At 42.5% G+C, this 27680-nt stretch overlaps 1 protein-coding gene across 6 annotated transcripts in view; it reads right to left on the bottom strand.

Annotated features, from left to right (window-relative positions):
* Positions 1-917: 917 nt before the first annotated feature.
* LOC135216379 (long-chain fatty acid transport protein 4-like) overlaps positions 918-27680 on the bottom strand; it is a 447308-nt gene continuing 420545 nt past the window's right edge. For all 6 annotated transcript variants that reach the window (XM_064251648.1, XM_064251647.1, XM_064251650.1 and 3 more), the window contains exons 14-15: positions 18002-18155; positions 918-2184 (exon numbers count right to left, since the gene is read on the bottom strand). In XM_064251648.1, the coding sequence (XP_064107718.1) occupies positions 2027-2184; positions 18002-18155 (312 nt within the window). In that variant the 3' untranslated portion in view covers positions 918-2026. The remainder of the gene's footprint in view (positions 2185-18001; positions 18156-27680) is intronic.

Raw genomic sequence — 27680 nt, 5'->3', positions numbered from 1 at the left:
ACTCTCCAACTTTTGCAAAAAATACTGAAATAATTCTGATATTCACTTTCCAACTAACATAATTCAACCCATAACATCCACTGCACAATATCACAGTTGAATATATGTTATAAAAACAAACATGGCAATACAGTAAACTCCAACTATTTGCAGAAAATCCACCTATTCCTGGTATTTTTTACTAGGAAATATTCACATAATACTGTATTTTCGTATCATTTTCATGACTAAATGCACTTTTCGTGATAAAACTATTAAAATACTCAGGTATACACATTTTTTTTTTTAATTATCCAAATAAAGTTTGACCTGTTTTTAGAGGGGTTTTAAGTATTTGCAGATTATAGTTAGTATTTGCATGGGGGTCTGGTGGGTACCCATCCCCCATGACTAAGAGGGGGCTACTGTAAACACATTTAAAATCACCACTAAAAGTTGATTTGAACAACTTAATTTTTCCCATGAAACATTTTCCATTTATTTTCTCATACACACTGTTTCCTAATTTGAAAACCGAAAAGGTTTGTAAAAAAAAAATAATATTACTACAGTATTCTGTAGCCTATAGAACCACTGCACAGGAAAAACATTTTTCTTTTGCTTAATCTCTTTCTTCAAACAGTTGCAGTGTTTTAAATATTACTTAGAAAATTATGAAAACCAATGTTTATTGCGTAACCATTAATTATACACACTATAGTTTGGTTAGTACTGTACTAGTAATTACATTATGATTCTTCCTGAATTATCATTCAAGGATATATAAAAAATGTACTACATTTGCACTAAGCCACTCAAAGTTTACTTTTACACTGAAAACTTGGATAAACCAGAACACTACAATAGTAGGTAATTAACAATTTGAAAACTATACCAATCAGCACCCTAATTTTAGGCTTAAACTGAGTCTCAATAAGTCAGATTATCCTTTATTATGAACCCTGCATGCAAGTCACTTACAATACATTCAACTTCTCTTTATTACCTTCTCAGTGTTTGTATGGTGCACTTCATATGATATACAAGGGTTCTTTGCAGTTTTCTATCTAACTCAAGGAATACTATTTTCTTCCATTTCATCTGCCCTTCTACTGAGCTGCAATTATTACTTTTTTAATGTAAAAAGAAATTCTGTAGGCCTGTTCTATAAGAGCCTGGAAATGTGACTCACTGGTCTGATTGAACCACTGTATATAAATTCAAGTAAACAAACACTTGACGAATTATACTGTAATGTGATTTTCAACCTGTACTCTGTCCATTTTATCCTTATCTTAAAATGGTTATTAAAAACTAACAATACACAGTTAGCAAAATATCAGCCCTCTAAATTAAGAATGGGTTATATACTAGACTGTTGGAGTATAATTGTAGTAGATGTAGGCTGGATACCTGCAGCTATTGTACTATACTATAATAGTTCCTTTCATTATGTAATACCTACCAAATTACATTTGCAAAATTAACTGCTTTCACATTTATTCACTTTTTCATTATTAATTCTTCTTTATTTGTGCAGTGAAATTTTCAAGTTGTTTACAAAATAGATTTTTTCCTTTTTACAAGTTTCTCAAAACTTTTCTTGGTTATGAGTAAATAAATCTTATTTGCAATACTTTGCTGTCCTACAGCAAGGGAGGAAAGGTGCCATTTATTACCAGAATTTTCAAAATAGGTAGTGAGGGTGTGCTGAAAATATTCCCCTAAAGCAAAAGTAGCTCACATATTACAGTACCTCCAATTTTGCACTTTAGCTCCAGTCCTTTTACATTAGTATTTAAGAAGTTCCCTTCTATTTCCATTGCAAAGTCACTTGATTAGAAAACTAAACCATCATGAGCTTGCAAAAATTTGGGTGCTCTTCCTACAGTCAGTATAATTACAGAAATATAGTTCACCTATTACAAGTATAAACAAGTATAAACAATGTAAACTTTCACTTTTTCACTAAGCAAAAGTCATGTAGAACACAAATTCATAAAAGTTGATTGAAGTACTTAAAATACTTTAAAAAGGACCCATGGCATTACACTCGTACTTCACCAGTGATAATCTTATTATACAGGTCTGCAGTAAGAGGAACATATGACTTTTGCTTGCCATCCAAGAAATACAAACAATCCTGAATAGTGCTGGGGTTGAATCCTTCTTCCTGTAGTTTTACCTTCTTCAATTTATAAGTACCTGGTAAGGAGAAAGTTACTATTAGTAAAGCTCAATTTTGCCTTATATGTGAAAAATAACTCCTAAATTTGCACAATTCTTAGCAATACTTCCATATGGCAATTTAAATGGAAAATATCCAATAACAACTCACCTAAAATGACTGGGAAAAAAAAAATTAAAACAATTGAAATAATACCGGATTAATTTGGACATTAACCTATTCTGTTAACTGAGACACTAACCAAGACACTTGGTATAAGACATGTATCTGAACATAATGTACAACAAAGGCTGGTAAGTAGTGAGGTTATAAGAAATGCCCGATATCACTTTATGCCTCAGTTTGTTGATTTAATCTATACTTTTTTTAATCCTTTTACTTTAGGGGGGCACACTCTTCAATTTTTGATGAATATTTTTGAAATTTTAAAAATACTGGTTAAATGGCCGCAAGACATGAGCAACACCTTCGTTATCATGTGAACAAAGAATTTTTTCAAAATATTAAGACTGATGAGGTTTTGGCCCCCTCCCCCACACACAGTGAGGTAAGGCTGACGTTTGGCTCCTAACAACTACGTTTTGTCCTTTTTTCCTTTATTCACCTAATTTATCAATTATTTTGATTTTTATATCACCCACTCTTGTATGTCTGGCAGCAACAATGGCTTATTCCTTGGTGAATGCATGGTCTGAGGTCCCAAACTTTTAAAGGGGAAGGAGTGCCGCTTTTTACTTTCAGCATTTCTTTTTTGCTGTCTGACTTCTGCCTCTCTCAAACCATGCACTCACCGAGGAATAAGCCACTGTTGCTCCCAGACGTACGAGAGTAGGTGATATAAAATCAAAACAATTAATAAATTAGGTTTATATAAGAAAAAAATGAAAACAGTCATTAGGAGCCTTCGTTTTGCGCGAATAATACCCCTTTTGGGGGTGGGAGGACTTAGAGCCAGAAACCAGGCAAAACAACACTAAGAACTATTAGAAAGAAGGAAACGCAGTCTGAACTAATATGTTTTTGCTCTAAGGTAAGCTTTTTCCACAAGTGCTAAAAAAAAAATCCCACCTCGCCCCCAACCAAAAAAAAAAAAAGGAAAAATGGGAAAACTGTTCCCAACATTTTTTCCTACTGTAATATGCTTTCTGTGTACGAAGCCGCATTGCAATAGCTCTAAAAATGAAGGAGTTACATTTTTATTATTTATAATTTTTTTCATTTTCTTAATAAAATCCAAAATAATCATCCGATCACGCTTAAATTTCTTCTGGAACATCACCTAATATACATATGTATAACATACAAAAATGTCATAAAAATCGGAGTATTATTTCTACATAAACGTTATGCCCCCTTTATCAGAGTATGTTAAGCTTTTGTATTTTTCAAATACCATAATATTCATGCCACATCCAGTAACTTTATGCAATGCAAAACAATATAATAAATATCTTTTCATAAGTATCTGGACATACAGTAAACCATCCCGTATTTGTGGGGGATGTGTACCCCACCATCCCCCCCAATAGCTAAAATTTGTGAATACGTAAAACTCCTCTACAAATGCGTAGAACTGCATATTTTTTTGGCCATCCTACAATCCTTGGGTCTCTGGATACACCACTAATCTTCTTTGCTGACTTCTGGCATTGCGCTAAGCTTAGCCTGTGAGCCTCCATGTACGCACTGCTCTACAAGCTCTTCATCTCACCATGTGTCTTGATAAACTTTCCCAAATGAAAAGTGACATCTCAGTTGAAGAAATACTGATGAACTGTTCTGAGGTTAGCAAAGCTGCCAAATCATTAAGCTCTTTCCTGCATTCTGCCATTTCAATCTACACACTGAAATATTTCTGTACCTACTTACAAAATGACAGGCAGTCTCACAAAATTTCTTCCTAAACCCTTCTGCAGTCATCTCAAATAACTTTATCATGCTCTTTTAAAGATATCACACAGCAGAACTTCCTCACAAGGTATACCAGGAAAAACTTGCAAACCTTTATTTGTTAGTATGTAATGGGCGTAAACATACAGCCAACTCATTCCTATACCTGTTTTGGCTTTCTGTAAACCTGTTAAATATTTCTATGAAAGTATCCATGTTGCCATGCTTTTCATTAAAAAGTAATTTTGGTTTTGCTATGACTATATGGAAGCCAGTGCTTTTTACCATCCTTCAGTCTCGAGCTTGAGTCTTATTATGTGAAGCTCCATGTTCGCTCTGTGTTTCAGCTTCCTGTCTTGTCTTTTCTACTTTCTTCATACACTCTGTCTTTTAGCTTCCTCATTTTCTGTCTGTCACCCTGCATGATCCTAAGAAGATTCTAACATATGACCACATTCTTGACAATGAAAACATCTCAGTCTTGGGATATATTGCTTAATCCTAAAAGCATAACCATAAGGTAAAATGACTTACCTAATTATGCAGACTGGGATATAGAATTATTGTGTCCCAAGCAATACCTTAGAATTACCATGGCATCAAGAAGGCCCTTTGCTTTCCACTAAGGTGCACATAGGACTGGGACTTACCATACGCCTACCAACACCGTGTAGTCAAATGTGTGATCTCCAGGCAGCTGTGTTCAAGGAACACTGCCTCTGATGATCACTTTGTAAACCTGGAAAGTTCTTCAATAGAAAAGTCTCTTAAAAAACCCAGGGAAGCACCCACCCGTTGGCATCATGTGTATCAAGAAGGGGGTAGGACTCTGCTTTCTAATTAGGGTTAATAAGACCATTCTCAGCCCGCCCAGAGAAAGTGGCTTTGTTTTGTGACAGGATGTAAGAAAATGGACCATCTAGAACATTTGTCATGACATTTGGGTAAACTTGAAGTGCCTGGACCGAGCATAATGTCTTATCAATAATTCTCAGTTCCCACAGAAAAATAAGGCTCTTCTTCAAAGAGTCCTCACTCTTGGCCAGAAATGACAAGCCAGAGACAACAGTGATGGCTAAGTGTGTGAATGATAAAACATTATCCCTGTCTAAGAGAACCAGGATGCCAAAGATAATAAGAAGACTGCCTTTTGCAGCTATGAGTTATAGTTGCATCAAGACTTCTAAACTGAGATGACAGGGATCAGAGAACCTTTTTCAGGGACCTGGTAATGGGATGCCTTGCAGAAGCTAGTCTTTGCAATGCAAAAGGACCAGAGAAGGAAACTGAAAACTTCTATGTATATTTCAACCAATGCCGCACCCATACGACACTGACTTCGGTAATGTGGCCAGTATGATATAACTGTAATAGCAACAAGGTGCTTGTCCTTCAACAGATAGTTCAAAAAATGTAAAAACTGTTTCAACAAAGGCTCAACTGGCTCTCAGTGTGATCATCAAACCACACCTTCCATACAGACTGATGTTACACCGTAGTTTTGCACCAGGTACCTAACAATGTTAAGTGATTAAAATTCACATTGGACTTTGTTGTAAATCCCACACGTGAAGGGCACAGCTCAGAAAAGAGGACATTTAGATGACTTCTCCTTTTCATGTCAGGGACAGAACAGCAGTTAGCATTAGGATTTATTTTCTTGCTTGGTAGACAGTTCCATTGAATATTAGCAGTTTATTCTAAACCTTCAAAATCTGGAGCAATGGAGGAAAAAGGTACAATGTCCTCCATTTGTTCCATTTTGTAGAGATGCATCTCCAACTTTCGAAGACATACACTGGAAGTTGATAGCTTTCATGTGTGACAAACAGGACCACTTCTGGATGCAGAAGCAGGTTAGCGATCATTTGCAAGGAGATTCTGTCTAACATCCACCTGGTTGAGGCTGTTGTCCATCTTGACAGGGAGGGAGTCTGTTATTACAATGAGCAACCCTGTGGCGAGGTGGACTGCTGACAAGTGCCATTACCTTGCCTGTGCCATCTGGAGAAACAGCATGTATGTATTGTGAGGGGTTGCTAAGAAGCCCAACCTCTTGCTGGCATATTGTCATAGTATGTACTGGGAAAATCTGCAATATCCCACGAATTCCATCTCAATCATTGATTCCTTTCACTGATGAGGCATTTGTCATCTGGAAAGGATCACATTGAGGCATCATGTCAATATCAGTGGCAAGTACTGTGCCACTGATCCTTCCAGTTTCTGAGCGTTTATAGTCCAAACTGGTCACAGTATCAGAACCAGTTGTAACTATGAAAACAGGGTTGTATCTTCGTGAGTCTTCTGTCTCCAAAGGGATTTAAGTGACAAATTTCATTTCTTTTTTTGTTTGTTTGTTTGTATGGTGTTTTTACGTTGCATGGAACCAGTGGTTATTCAGCCACGGGACCAATGGCTTTACGTGACTTCCGAACCACGTCGAGAGTGAACTTCTATCACCAGAAATACACATCTCTCACTCCTCAATGAAATGGCCGAGAATCGAACCTGCGACCACCGAGGTGGGAAACAAACACCATACCAACCATGCCACTGAGGCGCTTTCATTTCTTTTTGGCCTTAGGTTTTTTGTCAGCTTGCTCCCAGTACCTAAATTTATCTATTTTATTTCAAAAATCTGTTTCATTATCTTTTTTTATATATTTTTATTTACATATTTATTCATTTATGGTATTATTTCAATTTGTTCATGAGGATTACTTCCTGTACTGGTGGCTTTTGAAGGCACTATAGTCTCTATTCGCATGACTTTAAAAAAAGTCTTCAAGGGATAACCAGCAACACTATTTAAGCGGTTCTGAATTTCCATCAGAAATCCTCAACAGCATCTGATGTAATGGTGCTCAGTATTGAGGATGTCCCAATACTGGCAGTCAACGGTTATCGACAGGGGCTCCATTCTCAGCGGGGTGCTAACAAGCGAAAATTGCCATTAACCAAAACTCAAGTGATTTATGGTGCCAATATCCGGTTAATGGCGCCTCTGTTAGGTATTCTATATAACCAGAACTTAGTGCGTTATGGTGCCTTAAATCATTAATTTTATGGCGCTAGACAAGAGGCACAAAACTATTCCTGTTATACATGCAGAAAAATGATATTGTTATGATACAATAAAGTTTTATGCATACTTACCTGGCATGTATATATAATTAAATTCCCACCCTCCTCCCCTCAGGAGACAGGGTTCAGAGAAAATCTGAGGAAAACGGGAATGGTTCCGAGCACCAGCGCCACGGGAACGGGGTGGCCATCACCTGAACTACCAGTGTACTGGCGGTTGCCGCGAGTTTTGAAATTCTGCCAGTGCGACAAGAGGATAAGCTATATATATACATGCCAGGTAAGTATGCATAAAACTTTATTGTATCATAACAATATCATTTTTATGCATGACACTTACCTGGCAGGTATATATATAGCTGATTGACACATTTGGAGGTGGGTCATAGACAGCAACATCGTCATAATTCAAAAATTAACTAATTTTTAAAATTACTATTAGGTTCCTTACCTGCTAAGGTAGCTGACTTCGTAGGTCCTGCCTCTTAGCCTGCTAAACCTTAGTAGCTCTCAACTAGGATGTGACCTGTTTGTTGAGAAAGCTAATAACAAGGGTCTGACAACTGGACATGACCAATCTGCTGACAGAGAACCCTAGCCCTCATTTACCACGGGCATTCATGCTAGGAAAGTTAGTCACCTGAACCACACACAATCACTATAACAAAATACTACACCAAAAAACTGAGCAGGTAATAACCTTCTCAGACAACCATAAAACACTATAACCTAATTAAAATAATAGCCTAGCATGTTAGAAGGTTATGGGGTGGAAACTCCTTTGCCCAGTACTGTACCTGAGGATACGTACGGGCCTAACGTTTGACAATTATCAAAAGTTGTCTTCACATCTCTTAGGTAATGCGAGGCAAAGACCGAATTTGTCCTCCAAAACGTAGAATCTATAATGTCCTTGAGGGCTAAATTTTTTCTGAATGCCAAGGACGTAGCTACCGCTCTCACCTCGTGAGCTTTAACCTTAAGCAAGCCGAAGCATTCTTCCTGGCAAAGCAAATGTGCTTCCTTAATGACTTCTCTTACGAAAAAAGCCATAGCATTCTAAGACATAGGTCTAGTAGGATCTTTGACAGAACACCAGAGAGAACCTGAAGTCCCCCTAATGCTTCTTGTTCTTTCTACGTAATAACGTAAAGCTCTTACTGGGCAAAGAACCCTTTCCTGTTCTTGACCTACTAGATCAGCCAGTCCTGCAATCTCAAATGACCTTGGCCACGGATGCGAAGGATTCTCATTCTTGGCTAAGAATTCCTCTTGAAACGAACAAACTGCTTTGTTGTGCTTCCATCCTACTTGTTTGTTAATAGCTTGCAGCTCGCTAATCCTTTTAGCTGTAGCTAAGGCTACCAAGAAAATAGTCTTCTTCGTTAGCTCTCGCAAAGAAGCACTGTCCATAGGTTCAAACCTATCCGTTTCTAAGAATTTGAGAACGACATCCAAATTCCAAGAAGGAGCTCTGCAATGTCGATCCTTCTTCGTATTAAAAGATCTGAGAAGATCTCTAAGATCTGCGTCATTGGACAGATCTAAACCTCTGTGCCTAAACACTGCAGAACATACATTTATAACCTTTAATGGTTTGATTTGCCAAACCCACTTCCTTCTTCAGATACAGAAGGAAATCTGCAATTTGGGTCACAGAGGTACTGGATGAAGAAATCTTCCGATTCTTACACCATTTGCGGAAGTTCTCCCACTTTGACTGGTACACTTTGATAGTTGAAGGTCTTCGTGCTCTCGCAACTGCCTTCGCTGCTTCTCTAGAAAACCCCCTCGCTCTGACAAGTCTTTCGATAGTCTGAACGCAGTCAGACCCAGAGCGAGGGTGTTTTCTTGTGGAAACCTGTCGAAGTGGGGTTGTTTGAGAAGATCTACTCTCGTGGGTAGACTTCTCGGAGAATCCACTGTCCATTCCAGTACCTCTGTGAACCATGTTTGGGCCGGCCAGTATGGAGCTATTAGAGTCAGCCTTGTTCCTTGACTTTCTCTGAATTTCTTCATTACCCTTCCTAAAATCTTGAACGGGGAAAATGCATACGCGTCTAGCCCTGTCCAATCTAGTAGGAAGGCATCTACTGCGACTGCAAGAGGGTCCGGGACTGGAGAACAGTAATTCGGTAACCTCTTTGTCGCTGCGGTAGCGAAAAGATCCACCACTGGCCTGCCCCAAAGCTTCCACAGCCTCTGGCATACTTGATGATGCAAGATCCACTCCGTGGAAAGCACTTGTCCCTCCCTGCTCAACAGGTACGCTCTGACGTTCTTCTCCCCTTGAATGAACCTGGTGAGCAGGGTGACGTTTTCTCTCTCCAACCACAGAAGAATCTCCTTCGCCAAGTTGCAAAGATAAAACGAGTGGGTCCCTCCTTGTTTTCGTATGTATGCCAGAGCTGTGGTATTGTCCGCGTTGATCTGCACCACTTTGCCGCTGATCCACGGTCTGAACGCTTTCAGAGCCAAGAAGATCGCCATCAGTTCCTTCCTGTTTATGTGCCAAGCTTTCTCTTCTTCGTTCCAAAGGACTGACTCCTCTCGAGGGCCCAGCGTCGCTCCCCAGCCTGCGTCTGACGCGTCGGAAAATAATATCAGGTCTGGGTTCCTCTGCTGGAGTGACGTACCCTCTGCTAACCTTCCCGGGGCTAGCCACCACTTTAATTCCTCTTTTATCTTTAAAGGAATTGGAAACAGGAAGGAATCTGTTCGATCTTCTTGGCCAGACTTCATTCAGAAAGAACTGTAAGGGCCTCATGTGAAGTCTCCCTAGGGAAATGAACCGCTCTAACGAAGAGAGTGTCCCCAGCAGGCTCATCCACTCTCTCGCCGAGCATTGGTCTTTCGACAGGAATTCTTGCACTTTCCGAAGGCACATGGTCTGCCTTTCGGGTGACGGAAAAGCCCGAAAAGTCACTGAGGATATCAGAATCCCCAAATAAACTAGCTCCTGTGTGGGGCGGATCAGATGTGAATTTTTCTTTTTAGGTTTCAACCATCAGACCCAGCTGCTTTGTTAAATCCAATGTGAGGTCCGTGTCCTCCAGACATTGCTGCTTTGATTGTGCTCTTATGAGCCAATCGTCCAAGTAGAGAGAGACTCTGACTCCTAACAAATGAAGACACTTCGCCACGTTCGCCATCATCCTTGTAAAGATTTGAGGGGCCGTGCAAAGCCCGAAGCAAAGGGCTCTGAATTGGTATATCTTGTCCTGGATCACGAATCTCAAATATTTCCTGGACCTTGGATGAATCGGAATACGGAAATACGCATCCTGAAGGTCCAGCGTTACCATCCAGTCCCTTGGTCGTACCGCTGCCAGTACTGAATCGTTCATCTCCATCGTAAACTTGGTCTTTTCTACGAACAAGTTTAGCTGACTTACGTCCAGTACTGGCCTCCAACCTCCTGATGACTTCGTTACCAGAAAAAGACGGTTGTAAAAACCTGGGGATTCGTGATCCAGAACAGGTTCTATGGCTCCCTTCTCTAACATACTGACAACTTGATGCCAAAGAGCCTCTCTCTTCTCTAAATCGATGTAATGAGCCCCTAGGGCTCTCGGAGCTGTAGCGAGAGGTGGTTTCTTTAGGAAGGGGATCTTGTAGCCTTCCTTCGTTACACTTACAGACCAAGGATCCGCTCCCCTGTTTTGCCAGACTTCCCAGAAGTCTAAAAGTCTGGCCCCAACACACGTCTGGAGGACTTCTAACTCACTGTTTGGTTGAGGTTTTCGAACCTCTTTTGGCCGGAACTCTTTTCCCTCTAAAGGCTGGTCGGGAAAAAGTCCTACCCCGAAAGGGCTGCTGTGCTGTCCTTGTTTCCTTCGGTGTCTTCTTCACTACCTTAGAGGGTAAATACTTCCTTACTGAAGACGTCAGCAGGTCCTGTGTAGCCTTCTGAGTAAGGGAAAGTGCGATATCCTTAATGATATCCTGTGGAAAAAGCTGTCCTGAAAGTGGGGAGAACATCAACTCCGACTTTTGCGCGTTCGAGACTCCTTTCGCAGCGAACGAGCACAAAAGATACCTTTTCTTTAAAACACCTGCTGTAAACAGTGAAGCAAGTTCATTAGCTCCATCCCTCAAGGCTTTATCCATACAGGACATGATACTTCTAGGTAAATCAGAGTCTGAAGAATCTCCCATCTCTGAAGTCCGAGCCAATGCACCCAACAACCAATCAAGAAAATTAAAAACTTCAAAAGTCCGATAAATACCCTTTAGCAAATGGTCGAACTCTGAAGAAGTCCACCACACTTTGGCTGCGTGTAAGGCATGCCTACGGGAGCTGTCCACTATATTAGAAAAGTCTCCCTGGGAGGAGGCAGGAACTCCCAGGCCAAGACTTTCCCCCGTAGCGTACCAAACACCAGACTTCGAAGCCAATTTGGCGGGAGGGAAAGCAAAAGAAGTCTTCCCCGACTCTCTCTTCTCCTTCAACCACTCATTAATACGTTGAAGGCTTTCTTCGCTGAAATCGACAAGGTCATTTTCAAAAAAGAAGATTTCTTGGGTGCTTTCGTCTTCGAAAATTGAGATAGAGGAGATAGCGGGGCTGAAGGTTGAAAATCTCCTTCAAACAATGAAAGGAGGCACTCGGTTAGCTTCTTGTAGTCCGAGGAAGGAGCTTCCACATTCTTGTCCTCTTCCGAAAACTCAACAAAGTCTTCCTCCTGAGAAGAAATATCCTGAAATCCAAGATCCTGATGACCCTCCATAGCGGGATCCTTATCCACAGTTTGCCTGGAGAGCGAATGCGGAACTGCCTCCTTGTAAAACCCTTCTCTTCCTTGTCGGGAAGATGTTTCCACATGCTGCCGCCTGCGTCCTGCGTCCTCTGTAACGTTTGCGTCCACCATGCGTCCATCACTCTTCCTCTTGCGTCCTGAGTCCTGCAGTGTCGGAGATTCGTCCTTCCTATAGGACACACTGCGTCCTGGGTTACGAGAAGATCCCGCCTGAGAACGAGGAGGCAACTGACGTCCTGCGTCCTCTTGGAGGACTTAACCGGGAGAGACGAGTCCTTACGTCTAGCTGAAGGTTGTTCGGGCTTTTCCCATGATTTAACAATCACTGCCAATTTCTCCTGCATGTCCCGCAGAACTTCCTTAGTCTCCGCTTCCTTACGAGACTCCTGAGGCGGAGGAGATCGAGGACGCACTGGGCTAAAACGAAGAGGCGAGCGATCCTGACGTCTACGCAGCGGAGTTTCTCTAATAGGGGAAACACTGCTCACCGCACGGCTAGTCACCTCTAAAGGACGAGAAATCCTCTTCCTCTTGATAGGGATTGCTTCTTCATCCTCCGATGAAAAAATCTCAGGGCTACTCCAACCTTCTTGTTCAAAAACACTTTCATCCTGTGACGAGGTCGGCAAGTATGACCTCTTGAGAGGACGCGATACTTCGACAAAATGCCTACTCCTTCCTGAAGCCGAACTATCCGACGAATAAATGCACTTCCCAGTATCGCCTTTCCTATGGCGTACTGCTGCAGCCTGGGACGCAACAACAGGACTGCCTGAAGGGATGACTGATTGAGAGTAAACCCCTCTCGCCTCCCTTCGACTGTCGACATGCCTTCTCCCATGGGTCTGGGAGCTTGACAGAGGTCTAGGTCTAGGAGCACGAGAGGGACGATCAGGCGCCCCCTCCACAACACTGTCATTAAACACTTCCACTTTGTCCGTTAACCGTTTAATCTGATCTCCCATGGACGCAAGGGCAGCGAACACTTTCACAATTTGTGGATCAGTAGTATCCTCAGATACAGCAACGGGCGCAGGAGAAACCTGAGGGGAAGGTGCTACATCTACATGTGAATAAGCTGGAGAAGACACAGGCAAAGATTCATTCATAGGTTTACTCGAAGAACCAGATCTCTCACTTCTAGAAACTGATCTTCTCACCCGATCTTTTTCTAGTCTCTCTACATACTTAACAAGAGCCTTCCACTCTTTCTCATTCAGGCACTCACATTCATTGCACCTATTGTCCCATGTACATACAAACTCTCGACACTTCTTACATACAGTATGGGGATCTACCGATGATTTCGGCAGTCTCACTTTACACCCTTCTTTCACACAAACTCTAAACATACTCCCTGAATCAGACATACTAATGCAAGATCAATTGCGATTGCCAAGCTAACTTCGTGAATACGATACCAATATCCAAAAAGTCAGTCAACGAGCAGGAAATTCTATCAGAGAACCAACAACGATGTTGCCGGTTCGGCTGGCAGAGAAAATCTGAGGAAAACGGGAATGGTTCCGAGCACCAGCGCCATGGGAACGGGGTGGCCATCACCTGAACTACTAGTGTACTAGCGGTTGCCGCGAGTTTTGAAATTCTGCCAGTGCGACAAGAGGATAAGCTATATATATACCTGCCAGGTAAGTGTCATGCATAAAACCTGGTCATACGTCTAAGGTTTGTAAGAGTAAAATGGCATCTAGTGGCTCAGAATTAACTTGTTTCCGATGTAATGGGAAAGGGCATTTAGCGAGGAATTGTGCGGTAGAAAGGAAGGACGGTAAGAAACCAGTGTCTCTAGTTAACCTTTCGTCAAGTAGGAATGATGTGATGAGAGAAACTAGGAAAGTTTTTGGCGAATTTCTGTCAGAAGGCGTAGTTTCCTCTCTTGGAGGAGTAGGTTCGAGAGAAGTGGTCTTGCTTCAAGACACAGGGGCTGCTGTCTCACTGATTCGAAGAGAGTTTGTGCCGAACAGGCCAGAAATCAATATGGAAGAGAAAGTTATGTTAGGAGGATTTCCTAACACTTGTGTTCTTTGTCCTTTGTTGAAGTTGAATTTAGAAAGTCAGGTAGTGTCAGGAGAAGTAAAACTTGTAGTTGTGGACAGTTTGCCCATTGAAGGCGTTGACATTATTGTCGGTAACGACTTAGCTATATCCAAGAATGTGAATCCTGTTGTGAGGAATATTCCAGTGCCTGAAATGGTAGTAACTAGGTCGGGTTTAGATACAGATGTAGACTACGGTCATAATTTGTTCGTGGATTCGAACGAGAATGAGTTCGTGGAGTTGAACGAGAGTAAGTTCGTGGATTCGAACGGGAGTGAGTTCGTGGATTCGAACGAGTGTGATAGAGGTAGGGAGGTTGATCTTGGCATGAGTGTGGCTGGGAGACCTAACTCTACCGTTGACAGTGATAGCCAAACGGAAGGCGTAGCTGTCGAGAGTAACGTAGTAAATGTACCAGTATCTAGTACTAGTTACGGTGATGAATTAGGCTTTAACATTTTGGATAAGGATGAGCTAGTCAAGTTGCAAAGAGAGGATGAGACACTAACCCGAATTTTTGAGTGTGAGCTGAATGATGATCTCAATGATGTGTGTAAGGAAACTTTTTGTTTAAAGGACGAAGTTTTGTGTCGTTATGTTCGACCGAAGTCAGGTAGTGAAAGGGGAATCACAGGAAAATTAGTAGTTCCTAGGAAGCTTGGTGAACTAGTTTTGAAGTTAGCACACGATGAGCAAGGACATTTGGGAGTAAATAAAACTTTCAAGTGTATTAGTAGGGCGTACTTTTGGCATAAGATGAAAATTGATGTATGTCTTAAGAGGCAAGTTTTAAACTGTCATGAATATCAAATTGCAGGGAAACCGATTCAAGTAATTTCCAGAGTTCCGTTGTGTAATATTTCTTCAGTAGGCAAATCTTTTGATGATGTAATTATAAATATGTTTGGAACTTTGCCTAGAAGTAAGGGTAGAGATGATTGCATAACTAATCTTGAGTATTATAAAAACAATTTAAGAAATGTTTGGCAGCTAGCGGAGGAGAACGGAAGCGCTTGACACTTAGTGAAAGAAAACGCGAACGGAAGTCAAGGGGAAATTAAAGGAAAGCATGATCTTAGAGCAAACAAGAGAAGTTTGTGTGTAAGAGATAAAGTTTTAGTACTAGTCTCGAGAGAAAATCCATTTTTATCTTATAAGTTCGAAGGTCCTTTTTCAATTTTAGAGAAGAGGGGAAATATACTTTATAGAATTAATGTGGGTAAGAGTAGAGCAAAGGCAATGAATGTAAATTTTCTTCAGAATTATAAACAACGCCCCGTGCCATGGCCTCCGCCCGTGTAACAGTGTTACTGAGTGAGATTAGTTTTGAGAAAAACACAAGAGGTGTTTTAGTATTTATAAGTTTTAATCAGAGTTCAGAAAACGGAAAAAGTAAGAGAGAAGGATAATGTTATAGCTAGTAGCCTCTAGAGATTTTTCTCAGCATGAGTAGCCTAATAACCGTTTTCTGTTATCGCACAAGTGAGTGTGTAAGTGGAAAAGCGTGCGTGTTTGACTGGATTAAAGCTTTATGCAGAATTGTTTCCTTGCTGTTCAATTCTTGTTTCTCTTTAGAAAAAAATAAAATCAGTTGATTTAATTTTTTTTTCTCTTTTGGGGGGGCATGTGATGGTAATTGCTTCCTAGCAAAGAAAGATAAAGGAAAGGAGAACGCATTTTCGAGAAGTTCGGCAGCAAGGAGGCTTTCGCGCCCGTGTTGGAGGTGCCTGTTCTGGAATCGTCGGGCGTGTTGTGGAGTGCAACACACGCCAATGTGTCAGGAGAAATGCCGCGATTTCTGATGTAATACCTCGTCTAGATTCATCTAGGAAATTCTGGAAATCTCGCGAGTCTGTGACGCTCGCCGTAGGCTCCGCCCCCAGAGTGCCGTATAAATACGACGAACGAACTTTGGAGAGAGAGAGATTGTAGAAAAGAGACACCTGTTAGTCACAGAGAGATATCCTCAGGAAGAGCCACTAGTCAGAATATCAGTGAGAGATCAGCAGCAGAGATCATCAGAGAGAGAGACTAGAGATGAAGGAACCGACGAAGTATCAGGAAAAAAGTTGCTCGAGAGTTGGTTGGATACTGGTCTAGTCGTCTTCAGGAGTGCACGTCCGTGTTATCTCGACGTCAAGCAGACTTCAGAGAAGAAAAGGTCCTGCTAGGGGTTTTGGTGAGTTCCTGCCTTACAAGTAGACTATTTTCTGCAATACAGAGTCAAGAAGACGTCTGCATTCACCGTTTTCCTTTTGAGAAGCCATCTCCTCGAATTGCCAAATTGACTAACAAGTATTTGAATTGCCTCACTGTTCCCCCAGTTCATGCAGTGTAAGATTCTATCTTTTTATGTAAATAGGAGATACCATTCTGCATTTACCTTTGTTAGTAAGCTTGTAAATAAACCTTTGTTGTGTTAGTGTTTCTTTCTATATTCGTATCCCCAGTTTCAACTGTTGGTGTTGAAATATTTTTTTTTATTATTATTTCATATCGAACCTGAAGCGGACCTCTCTCAAAGGCCGTAACAGCTGGCAGGACGAGCCTCCCTCAAAAGGAAAAAATATCAAGATATAACCATAAGAATAGCAAATATTGTGCAAGATTATGAAAATCGAGAAGTATTAGATCTTTTGAGAGGGATAGCTCACAATTTAAAGTTTTAGTTTTATTTTTTTTTTTAGATCTATTGTCTTTTTTTCATCAATAACATACTTGCGTATCCATACATAAAAAAATAAATCCTGTTCTTTTTATTTTAGCTCACAATTTAAAATTTTAGGTTTATTTTTTTTAGATCTATTGTCTTTTTTTTCAATAACATACTTGTGTATCCATAAATAAAAAAATAAATCATGTTCTTTTTATTTTTGTCTTTTATTATACCTTGTTAATGTTTACCATAAGGAAAAAATAAATAATTAAAAAAAGTGCATACAAAATCCCTATGACAGCAAAACAAATAATTGGGCAAATGTCCTAATTGGCCAATTGTCCTGATCGGGCATTTATTCATTCGGGCTGATGTCCGTCGGGCATGTGGCCATCGGGCACTTGTCAGTCGGGCACTTGTCCTAGAACCATACAACACAGACCAAAAGAGTACTAAAGGGTATTTGACCAACTCATACATATTTTTCACCTCTGTGTGAGAAGGATGAAGGGAAGACAGTGCATCACTGTATGCGAGGGAAAGAACCTTCTTGCCATGAGTCCTTTTATACATGATCACAGCATCAAATCAAAGGCACTATTCTGTCCAAGACCAACTACACTACTAAAGCATTCTTTGATACTGGTGGGCTTGATTTATGGAGTCTTAGTAAGACCATAATGGTAACTCCTTTGAGGACAAACAGAGCTAAGCTACCAAAAACGTTGTGAAAAATTTTAATTCTCTCTCCATGCAATGATCTAAAGGAAATATTCTTGAAAACTGCATGCGAAACAAAAATAAACTGCAGCAGTAACATCAGATCTGATGAAATGTATGCAGAGCAACCTGAAATTTGTTGGAAGGCGAATGCTCAAGTTAACTTATAATATGCAAATAAGAACAGAACAACTGCTCAAAAAGCAAAGAAGCCACTTACTTTGACAGTTATTTATCAGCAAATAATCTTTGTATCAATCACTTATTGCCTTTATGAGTGATTTTAATGTAAAAACTGGAAAAGAGTCTTTACCAAAATGAATATTACAATAGGAAGGAATGAAGGGAAAATAAGGCAAATTCAAGAGTGCAATAAGTATGAATTTGAAAAATTGGAAAGATTTTACTGCCATTTGAGCATTATTTGTAGCCTGGATGTGCAGGCAATGAGGTGAGAACCCTTCTGCTTTAGTGTTCCTGAAAAGGAGTTGGTGTATATTTAAGGCTATGAAAAGGTGATGGGTGTGATAGAACTAGGGTCTTTGAGTTCTCTTGAGAAGGATCTTACACAATCATCACTTAATAATTATCATAAAAAAATGTTTACATGCTATGTTTTTATCATGCCTTTTAAATATTATTAACTTATAAATATTACTGTACCTGTCTTTTCCAATTCCTTGACAATCCTGACAAATAATGGTCTGGCATAAGAGGGTAGCGATTTGGTGACAGCACTGTGTAGTAGACTGAAATCTAATGTTTTATCTTCATCTAAAATAGCTACCATACCTGCACGACCTTCTGCTGCAGGGACCTGAGAATTAGATATACAAAATTTTGTTAGTTTGGAATAGATCTACTTGTCCCTGACTTGACATACCTTCACAACTAAACCAAACTAAGTTATAATTCTGGAAGTAAGCAAAGTACTGAAACAGAATAGGAATAGATATGTACAAAGTTACTTAGTAAAGATAGCTTATTGATAACACAAGCATAAAACAACAGAGAAGTTAAGTCTTTTGAACTGGTATAACTGAGACTATAAATTACCATAGTAAGAAATACTGTATGTTGTCCTACATTAATGTACTGGTAGGTACTGTAATTAGTTCCAAGGCAACTGATTGAATGACTGATTCAAAGTTCTTTGGTGTTGTAATATTAAAGATCACTGACGCTGAAGTCACATTTTAAAAGCAAATAATCAAAATAATCAGTGAAAGCCATAAAAATTTGAACACCTGCATCTCAAAATAAATTCTAAGGTGTTGTTTTTGCATAATAAGCTACATCTAAAAAAATCAAGGCAAGATGTAGCCGACATCCTCACCATGAGCCTCAGTGAGGTATTTACTTCAAGGATACTTCTAGGATATGCAACAAATTCCTCATGGTCAAGGGAACCAACAAGTGTTACCACCCCTCCCTCAAGTATTTATAATGTAGGTGAGTATGACCTATATGGAGCTGGCAAAGTGCTGTTTCCCATCTTAAGGGTATCTTTCTATAATTCCCAGGAGATATAAAAATTCTCATGTTTTTTACTTTGTTTTGATTTACCCATGTACCCTAAATTGTTTTGCGCTCTCAGATGTACTAGAACCAAACCAAATCTTATTTGTACAATTATTTCTCTATTCTCAATAATATGAAGCCACTGTAAAAACCTTTAAATTAAATGGGTTGGAAGAGTTAAAACAAAAAACCAAATGACGGCAAAATTCATTGAGTCACAGAGAAGAGCGAGTAGTACTGGATTTGGAACTGCCAGTCAAACTAATATTAGAATTAGTACTGTGTTCACCAACATGTTCCATAAAAACTGAATAGGCCTCCTCCTCAGTCATGCTTCTATTTCTGGGCTCAGCTCGTGTCGGCCTATGAAAAGATCCTTAATATCATTCTTTCTAGGCAAAATTAATCTAAATCTTACCAGAGAAAAAAAATTAAGAAAATGTCAGTAAAACTGACTCGCTCACTCTATAAAAGAAGTGTCGGTATGAGAATAGGGGCGAGTGGGAACACTACCACGAGTCATTCACCATTTAGACCTTCCAATCCAAAATCCCCACTAGCGAGAGCTGATACTAACGGGTGATGCGGCCGCTACTACTACTACTAAGGACGCCACGGACAGCAGCGCCCCTAGCGGTCATCCTTAATATTTAGCAGTACGCGTTGGACGCATTTTTTCATGTGTGCTAATCTCTTGGATTTATCTCCTCTTCTTTACCATGGAACGTGCTGCCATCGCATCGGCTAAGTTAAGTGCCTCATAAGTAGTATTTTAGTCTTCCAGGAACCAGTATTTTCCTTCTAATAGGTCATATACGGTTTCCCGGTCGGCTAGTGGCGGCGCCATGCTGCCTCATGTCTAGAATTCCCGGTCTTCCATACTGGGACTTCTTGTACTTATGGGCTTACTATATCACGTTCATCGTTTTTACATCGTCTTTTTAGCTAGGTTAGCCCGTTTACCATTCTCTTAGTTTGGTATTTAGGGCTATTCTGTATTCTGGCCCAGCATCCCAGCTCTTGCTCTTCATCGGCTATCGCTGGCTCCGAGTAGTCTTCTGTTCCTCGGAACAGTTTGCCTCCTCCTGGGCTTCTTTTTCTTTTACTAAAAGTGTCTTTTCCACCTGTTATGATGTAATTTTAGTTCTTTTTAGGGTGTTAGGCTAGCCTAGGTGCATGTCCCATGTATTGGTACAGCCTGGTTCACGTGGCCCTCCCAGGTTGTGTTACTATCGCGGCTTAGGCCACTGGCGGCCACGTGTTCCACCGCACCTACCCTTCCCCTTCCCTCCCTACAGGTATAGGGAGGGGTCTGGGGGACCCCTTGGTTGCTATGACAACCTCAGTAGCCTTCCTCCCTCCTTCTCTGAGGAGGCCAGGGGTTCTCCCCAGCTGGGGTTTAGGGCGACCACTTGTTTCGGGTACCGGGTCTCCGAGCGGGTAGTTGTTGAGACGGGGAGGAGTAGGCCACCCCCCCCCTCTCTCTCTCCCGCCGCGTTACGCCGGGGACCCCCCCCTCCCAGTTGTTCAGTCCCACCCTTCCCCCACTATAACGAACGGAGCCTTCCGCCGCAGCCGGGGCACCTTTGGTTATAGTTCGTCTGGCTCCGCTAGCGGGCGGGGTGGGTCACTTCTCGTGGTCTATTGCTTGCCTACTATATCCTTCCCTTTTTTCCCCCGCTACCGGAGGAGAGCTTGCTTCTTACCCGGGCACTCTTCTAGTAGACGGGGGAGGAAAGTTTGATGATTATTTTGTTATTTTTAAGGATATACCCTAATTTTTACGATGAATTTTAGTATTATAGACTGTGTGTATACCATCTCCGTCGTTCTCCGTCGTGGTTTCATACCTCACCACCACACCTGGTTGGATTTTTTCTCTTGTCTCCGGCGTAGCCGGAGACAAACGCCAACCTTCTTGTTACCACACGTATTATGGCGGGGCTCTGGTTTAATCTAACTTTACCGCTCCGGCATGCAGCGGAGCAATTGTTAGGCTGTAAGTGTTCTCCTGATACTTATGTATCTTTCCACTTACAGGCTACCAACTGTCAGGTCCTAGGGTGCAATGCGACCTTGTACGACCCATGCGCCCACGATGAGTGCAGGACTCACGCCCCATGTGCCACGAATCACAACGCCATGATCGTCTGGCACCGGAAGCCTGCTCCATCTGTACGACCTTGTCAGTCAGCTGGTGGGGGGGGTAAGTCGATTGTAGACTTCTTTATCGTATTACTAACAACACTTAGTTATAAGCTTTGTTAACCCCGTCCCCGGCACTAGAAGCTTCATTTCGCCTTCTCTTTCAGGCTGCCGGTGTGAGGGAAGTCGCCCTAGCAACCCTGAAGGCTTGGGTGGGCGGCTTCGGCAAGAACGCCGCCAAGGGCCAGCCATACATCCTGGACAAGAAGCTGGCCATTCAGATCTTCCCCGGCGGCAAGTCAACAGGATATGTTGACCCCATCTCTGCAGCCCCTCTCATCGCTTCTATCCAGCAAGAGGTGCAGCAGTCGTTAGGGGCTGTGGCCACGCAGGAGACGGTCCCAGATGTCGCAACCCTGGGACCTTAATATTGAGCCTATGGCGGTAGGTGCAGAGGATTTGTTAGTTGAGGTAGGTGTGTCGGGTGCCCAAGGTCTTTCCTTGGGCGCTCCTGGATCTTCTCCTGTCCCTTCTTCTACTGCCTCTTTCCAAGGATTTTCGGGATCTGAGATCCCTGCCCGCTCCCCCGCTCTCTCTGTACCCCCAAAGGTGAAGGGACAGAGAGAACCGAAGACCCTCGTTAAGACGACTTCTAAAAAGTCATCGTCGTCTTCTTCAGCTAAGAAGTCTTCGACTTCCTATGCTGACGCGGTGAAGGCTAAGCCGAGCTCCTCACACTCCAAGAGCTCTAGAAGCAAGGCTTCTAAGGAGAAGGCTCACGCTCCTGCTGAGCCAATGCCTTCTCCGGCCTCCACCGCATCCACTCCGGCAACGCCGGTTGGAGTAGCGGGAGCCGAGCACCTTTGATCCCACTGCCTTCTCAGCAGTGGTGATGCAACAGGTAGGAGAGATGGTCGGCTCACAGGTCTCCGCCCTCGGAACCAAGTTCGAACAGATGTTCGCGCAAACTGTCGAACACTTTGAGTCAGTCGGGCCAGTCCATCCAAGATCTCTCTAACAGAGTTAGAGAGAATGAGGACCGAGTAGCTGGGCTTGCTCAGGTTCCTTACCCAGTCTCCCCAGTAGCAAGTGCTGGTATTCCCCAGCTACCTCTTATGAGTCGCTACCAGCCTTCTCCATGGATAACCCATGGAGAGTAGCCGCTTACGCTCCATTCAAGGACGGTATGATCTCTGTCCCGGAGTGTGGAACTCGAAGGATTGAGGACTTCGAGTTTTATCCTCCGGGATTGACGCAGCCTTTCATTGGGTATGCTAGGCTGACCGCAGCGGCGCTCACTAGGGAAGACAAGATCACCAGAGAGCATGTGCTTTATAGTAGAGAGCACGCTCAGCGGGAATGGGTTCACTGCCTTGAGGACTGGGAGTGTACCAACACCAAGCTCCAGGCTTTCAAGAGTCCTTTTACTATTTTTGCGACGGAGGAGGAGGCTTCTCTTCCGTTCGCTACCAAAATAGTGGAAGCGACTCTTCAGGCAGTCCTCAAGGATGAGCCCATGCCACAACTGAGGGAAGCGGAGTCTACTTCTCCGCTCTTCCCAGCTTTCGGGGAATTGTGGGAGAACTTGCCTTCCACTTTCACGCTTGGTAAGCTCAAACCGGACTGTGCAATGGACCAGTTTGGTGAAAAGCTTCCGAGGCTGCCTGATACCTTATTCAGGCAGAGTTCGACGCTTGAACTAGGTTGGGAGATCCCTCAATTCTCTAATCATTACTGAGATGGCTGCTTTTATCGTATGGCACAGAACCTTTATTTAAGATTTCTTGGCCAAGTCTCAGCTTCAACGGTTCAGACGGATGCTTTCGACTTCCCTAGCTAGGAGGAACTGTCGAAAGCACGTTCTGCAGGAATGCACTATTAGGCACGAACCTAATAGGCTCCTGGCTTCCAGCATGTGGGGGGCGGACCTCTTCCCGAGTCCGCGGTGAATGAGGTACACCATGAGGCTGCTAGGCTCAACCAGAGCCTCAGAGCTAGATGGGGTATCTCCTCTAAGAGGAAACAAGAATCCGCCCCCGCTGCTGGTAAGAAACCAAAGAAGGCTGGTAGAAGATTCCAGCCTTACCAGAAACGTCAGCAGCAGCAGCAATTCGTTCAGGCCGTCCCAGTTACCCAACAGGGACAGCCTGCAACTTCAAAACAGACCCAACCCATCCTCCTTGTCTCCTCAGTCGCAACCCTCGACCTCTTACGCACTCTCGCCGGCCTTCAACCCTGTTTATGAAAGTCAGGCTTACCCTCCCTTTTCGGGGCAGGCGAGAGGTAGCAGAGCGCGAGGCCACTTTCGCCAGCGTGGCTCAGGTAGAGCGACAAGGGGTAGGCAGTTCAGAGGAGGGCGTGGAGGTCAACCCGCCCAACAAACAATGAGGACTCCCCCAGGTATGGAGGGAGGTTGTTCCTCTTCCGTCACAGGTGGGGGTTCAGCAATTGGGCACAGAGCATAGTGTCCAAGGATTGGGTTGGAGTTGGATCAAAGATCCCCCTCCAATCAGATCATTTTATCAGGAACCGTCAAAGGAATTGACAGATTATGCGAGCGAACTCCTTCAGAAAGGAGCTATTGCGAGAGTCCAAGCTTTTAAAAATTTCAAAAGTTCAAGGTCCTTATTCAGCTGTGCCAAAGAAAGGCTCAACAAAAAGAAGGGTAATCTTAGACTTGTCAAGGCTAAACTCTTTCATCCGTTGCGACAAGTTCAAAATGCTTACCATTTCGCAAGTAAGGACCTTACTTCCTCGTGGAGCCGTCACATGCTCCCATCGATCTTACAGACGCATACTATCAATATCCCGATAGCCAGGCACTTCCGCCCATTCCTAGGGTTCAGACTAGGAAAATCAGAAATTCTCATTCAAAGTGATGCCCTTCGGTCTGAATGTAGCCCCCCAGGTATTCACAAAAATAGCAGAAGTGGTAGTTCAACAATTGAGAACTCAGGGGATAATGGTAGCAGCATACCTCGACGATTGGTTGATCTGGGCACCAACAGTCGAGGAATGTCTCAAAGCCACGGAAAAGGTAGTTCAATTTCTGGAACATCTGGGTTCCAGATAAACAAAACGAAATCCAGACTTACTCCAGAGTCTCGTTTTCAGTGGCTAGGAATCCAACGGGATTTGTCTTCCCACAATCTGTCAATTCCAGTGGTCAAACGCAAAGAAATAGCCAAAGCTGTGAAACAATTTCTCAAATGCAAACAAACATCAAGGAGAAGCCAAGAAAGAATCCTAGGTTCTCTTCAGTTTGCCTCCTTGACAGACATCCTCCTAAAAGCAAGGCTGAAGGATATAAACCGAGTTTGGCGATCGAGAGCAAACGCCAAATCTCGAGACAAGTTGTTAGTAATTCCACAGATCCTTCGCAATCAACTCCGTCCATGGACAAAAGTGAAGAACCTGGCCAAACTGGTACCCCTCCAATATCCCCTTCCGGTATTAACCATTCACACGGATGCCTCCCTGTCCGGTTGGGGGGGATATTCTCAATTCAAACAAGTTCAGGGGACTTGGTCAGCTCAGTTCCGCCAGCTCCACATAAACGTTTTGGAAGCAATGGCAGTATTTCTTACCCTGAAGAGACTTCTTCCCCCGAAAAAGTCTCATCTAAGACTAGTTTTGGACAGTGCAGTGGTAGTTCATTGCATCAACAGAGGAGGGTCCAAATCCAAACATGTGAACCATGTCATGATAGCCATCTTTGCCCTAGCAGACAAACACAAATGGTATCTGTCCGCCACTCACCTGGCGGGGGTAAGAAATGTGATAGCAGACGCTTTGTCCCGGTCGGTCCCTCTGGAATCAGAATGGTCCCTAGACGACAGGTCATTCCAGTGGATATGCCGGAGAGTCCCAGGTCTCCAAGTAGATCTCTTCGCTTCACAAGCAAACCACAAGCTCCCTTGCTATGTGGCCCCCAACCTGGACCCTCTGGCTTATGCCACGGACGCCCTGTCGCTAGATTGGAGTCAGTGGAGAAAAATTTATGTTTTTCCTCCAGTGAATCTTCTATTGAAAGTCTTGAGCAAGCTGAGGACTTTCAAGGGACTGGTAGCGCTGGTTGCACCAGACTGGCCCAAAGCAACTGGTATCCTCTGCTTCTGGAATTGGGTCTCCGACCTCAACGGATTCCCAATCCAGGCTGTCACAGGCAGTACAAATGAGGACTGTGTTCGCTTCCTCAGGAATTCTTCAGACCCTAACTTTATGGACTTCATGAAGTTTGCGGCTAACAAAGATGCTAACATTGATCCACAAAACATCCTCTTCCTAGAGTCAGATAAGAGAGAGTCAACTATTAGACAATATGACTCTGCTGTTAAAAAATTAGCATCCTTCCTGAAAGAATCAAACACTACAACCATGACAGTTAACTTAGCTATATCCTTTTTCAGATCCTTGTTTGAAAAAGGTTTAGCAGCTAGCACTATTACTACGCATAAATCGGCTTTGAAGAAGATCTTTCAGTTGGGTTTCCAGATAGATCTGACTGAATCTTACTTTACGTCTATCCCTAAAGCCTGTGCTAGACTTAGACCTTCTCAAAAAGCCTACTGCAGTCTCATGGTTCTTAAATGACGTCCTCAAACTAGCATCAGATACTGACAACTCGTCGTGCACATTCATAATGCTCCTCAGAAAGACGTTATTCTTATTAAGCCTAGCCTCAGGAGCTAGAATTTCAGAACTGTCGGCTCTATCCAGAGATGCGGGTCATGTAGAATTCCTCCCCTCAGGAGAAGTCCTGCTTGCTCCGGATCGTAGCTTTTTAGCTAAAAATGAGGATCCTCTTGCAAGGTGGGCTCCTTGGAAAGTCATCCCACTTCCGCAAGATCCTTCTCTCTGCCCAGTATCAACTTTAAGAGCCTTTCTATCTCGCACATCCTCAAGATCCTCAGGTTCTCTCTTCATGAGAGAAAAAGGTGGTACTTTATCAGTAAAAGGTATTAGACACAGATCCTTTACTTCATTAAACAAGCCAATCCTGATTCATTCCCAAAAGCATAGACATCAGGGGAGTAGCCACCTCAATTAACTACTTTCAACATATGAACTTCGAGGATCTTAAAAAGTATACTGGATGGAAATCTCCGACAGTCTTTAAACGTCACTATCTAAAGTCCTTGGAATCTTTAAAATTTCTGCAGTAGCAGCGGGAACATTGTTTCTCCTGATACTGTATAGTAGTCATAGTATAGATCCAGATCTCCTTCCTACCTACCTCGTCTAACATGCCTCACCCTATCGCCATGCTACTCAGATACTCTAGCCTTAGCCGCTGAGGTCATATTAGTGGTTTGTCCCTTATTTTTTTTTTTTTGCTGGGGACATCCACACTTTGTACTTATAAGGTACTTCAGTGTCCCTACCTTATTATTTTTATGCTAGGGTAGGCCACAATGTGTTTGTATATTATGTAAATACTTTGCTTAAGTGAATCTGTTTTGTTAACTTACATTACATTATTGTATACTACTATGTTTATTATAAGTTAGTTTTAAGTACTTTTGTTGTTGGCTCTCTTTTTTATGCCATTGTTTAGCATAAGTTAGCTTTAAGTACTTAATTTGTATTCTGTATACCTGATTCACTTATATTATATATCTATTTTTACTTCTGTTTTTCATTTGTCCCTTTTTCCCATCTTGCCTGTTTCTCTGGTACTCTTTCATAGGCCGACACGAGCTGAGCCCAGAAAAGGGATTTTGACGTAGGAAAAATCTATTTCTGGGTGATTGGCTCGTGTCGCCCTATGAAACCCACCCTGTCTTGCTTTTCCCCCCCTGCAGGGCAAGATGTTCATAGATTAAGGATGACCGCTAGGGGCGCTGCTGTCCGTGGCGTCCTTGTAGTAGTATTAGTAGCGGCCGCATCACCCGTTAGTATCAGCTCTCGCTAGTGGGGATTTTGGATTGGAAGGTCTAAATGGTGAATGACTCGTGGTAGTGTTCCCACTCGCCCCTATTCTCATACCGACACTTCTTTTATAGAGTGAGCGAGTCAGTTTTACTGACATTTTCTTAATTTTGTTTTTCTCTGGTAAGATTTAGATTAATTTTGCCTAGAAAGAATGATATTAAGGATCTTTTCATAGGGCGACACGAGCCAATCACCCAGAAATAGATTTTTCCTACGTCAAAATCCCTTTTTTAAAACCATAGGTGTAATGTACGTACAGTCCGGTCCCAAATTGTGTGTGTTTGAATTGTGTGATTCCCCTTTGATGCAGTGGCTTGTTCTCAAAAATAGACTTTCTGTATCTGCGAAGCCGTTCAAAATCTAAGAGTCTCGCGCTGCAAAACGTATCAAGTCTATTGTCTTTTCAATTAGTATTTTAGGGTGGGGGGGGGGGGGTGGGGGTTGCTGGCATCTGAGAGAAGGGGTGGGGGAATGTTTTGAGGAAAAAACTATTATTCCTCCAAGGGGGAATGTGAGAGAAAGATTTCCTACTCACCATTAGCTAAGACGGAAGGCTCCACCTCACGCATTTGTGATGTCATAGTGCAGTGTGTATGAATGATCGGTATCACCACCATCATCATACGTATTATTCAGATCTGCGAAGTGTATTCTCAATGATCGGTATTATCATCATCGCCATAGGTATTATTCAGATCAGTGAAGTGTATTCTGAAGGCTTCTGCTTAGCCATTAGCTAAGA

The sequence above is a fragment of the Macrobrachium nipponense genome, chromosome 6 (genome assembly GCF_015104395.2).
Source record: "Macrobrachium nipponense isolate FS-2020 chromosome 6, ASM1510439v2, whole genome shotgun sequence".
Taxonomy (NCBI): Eukaryota; Metazoa; Arthropoda; class Malacostraca; order Decapoda; family Palaemonidae; genus Macrobrachium; species Macrobrachium nipponense.
The sequence above is the reverse complement of the archived record's forward strand: the minus strand, read 5'-3'. Positions and strand labels throughout refer to the sequence as shown.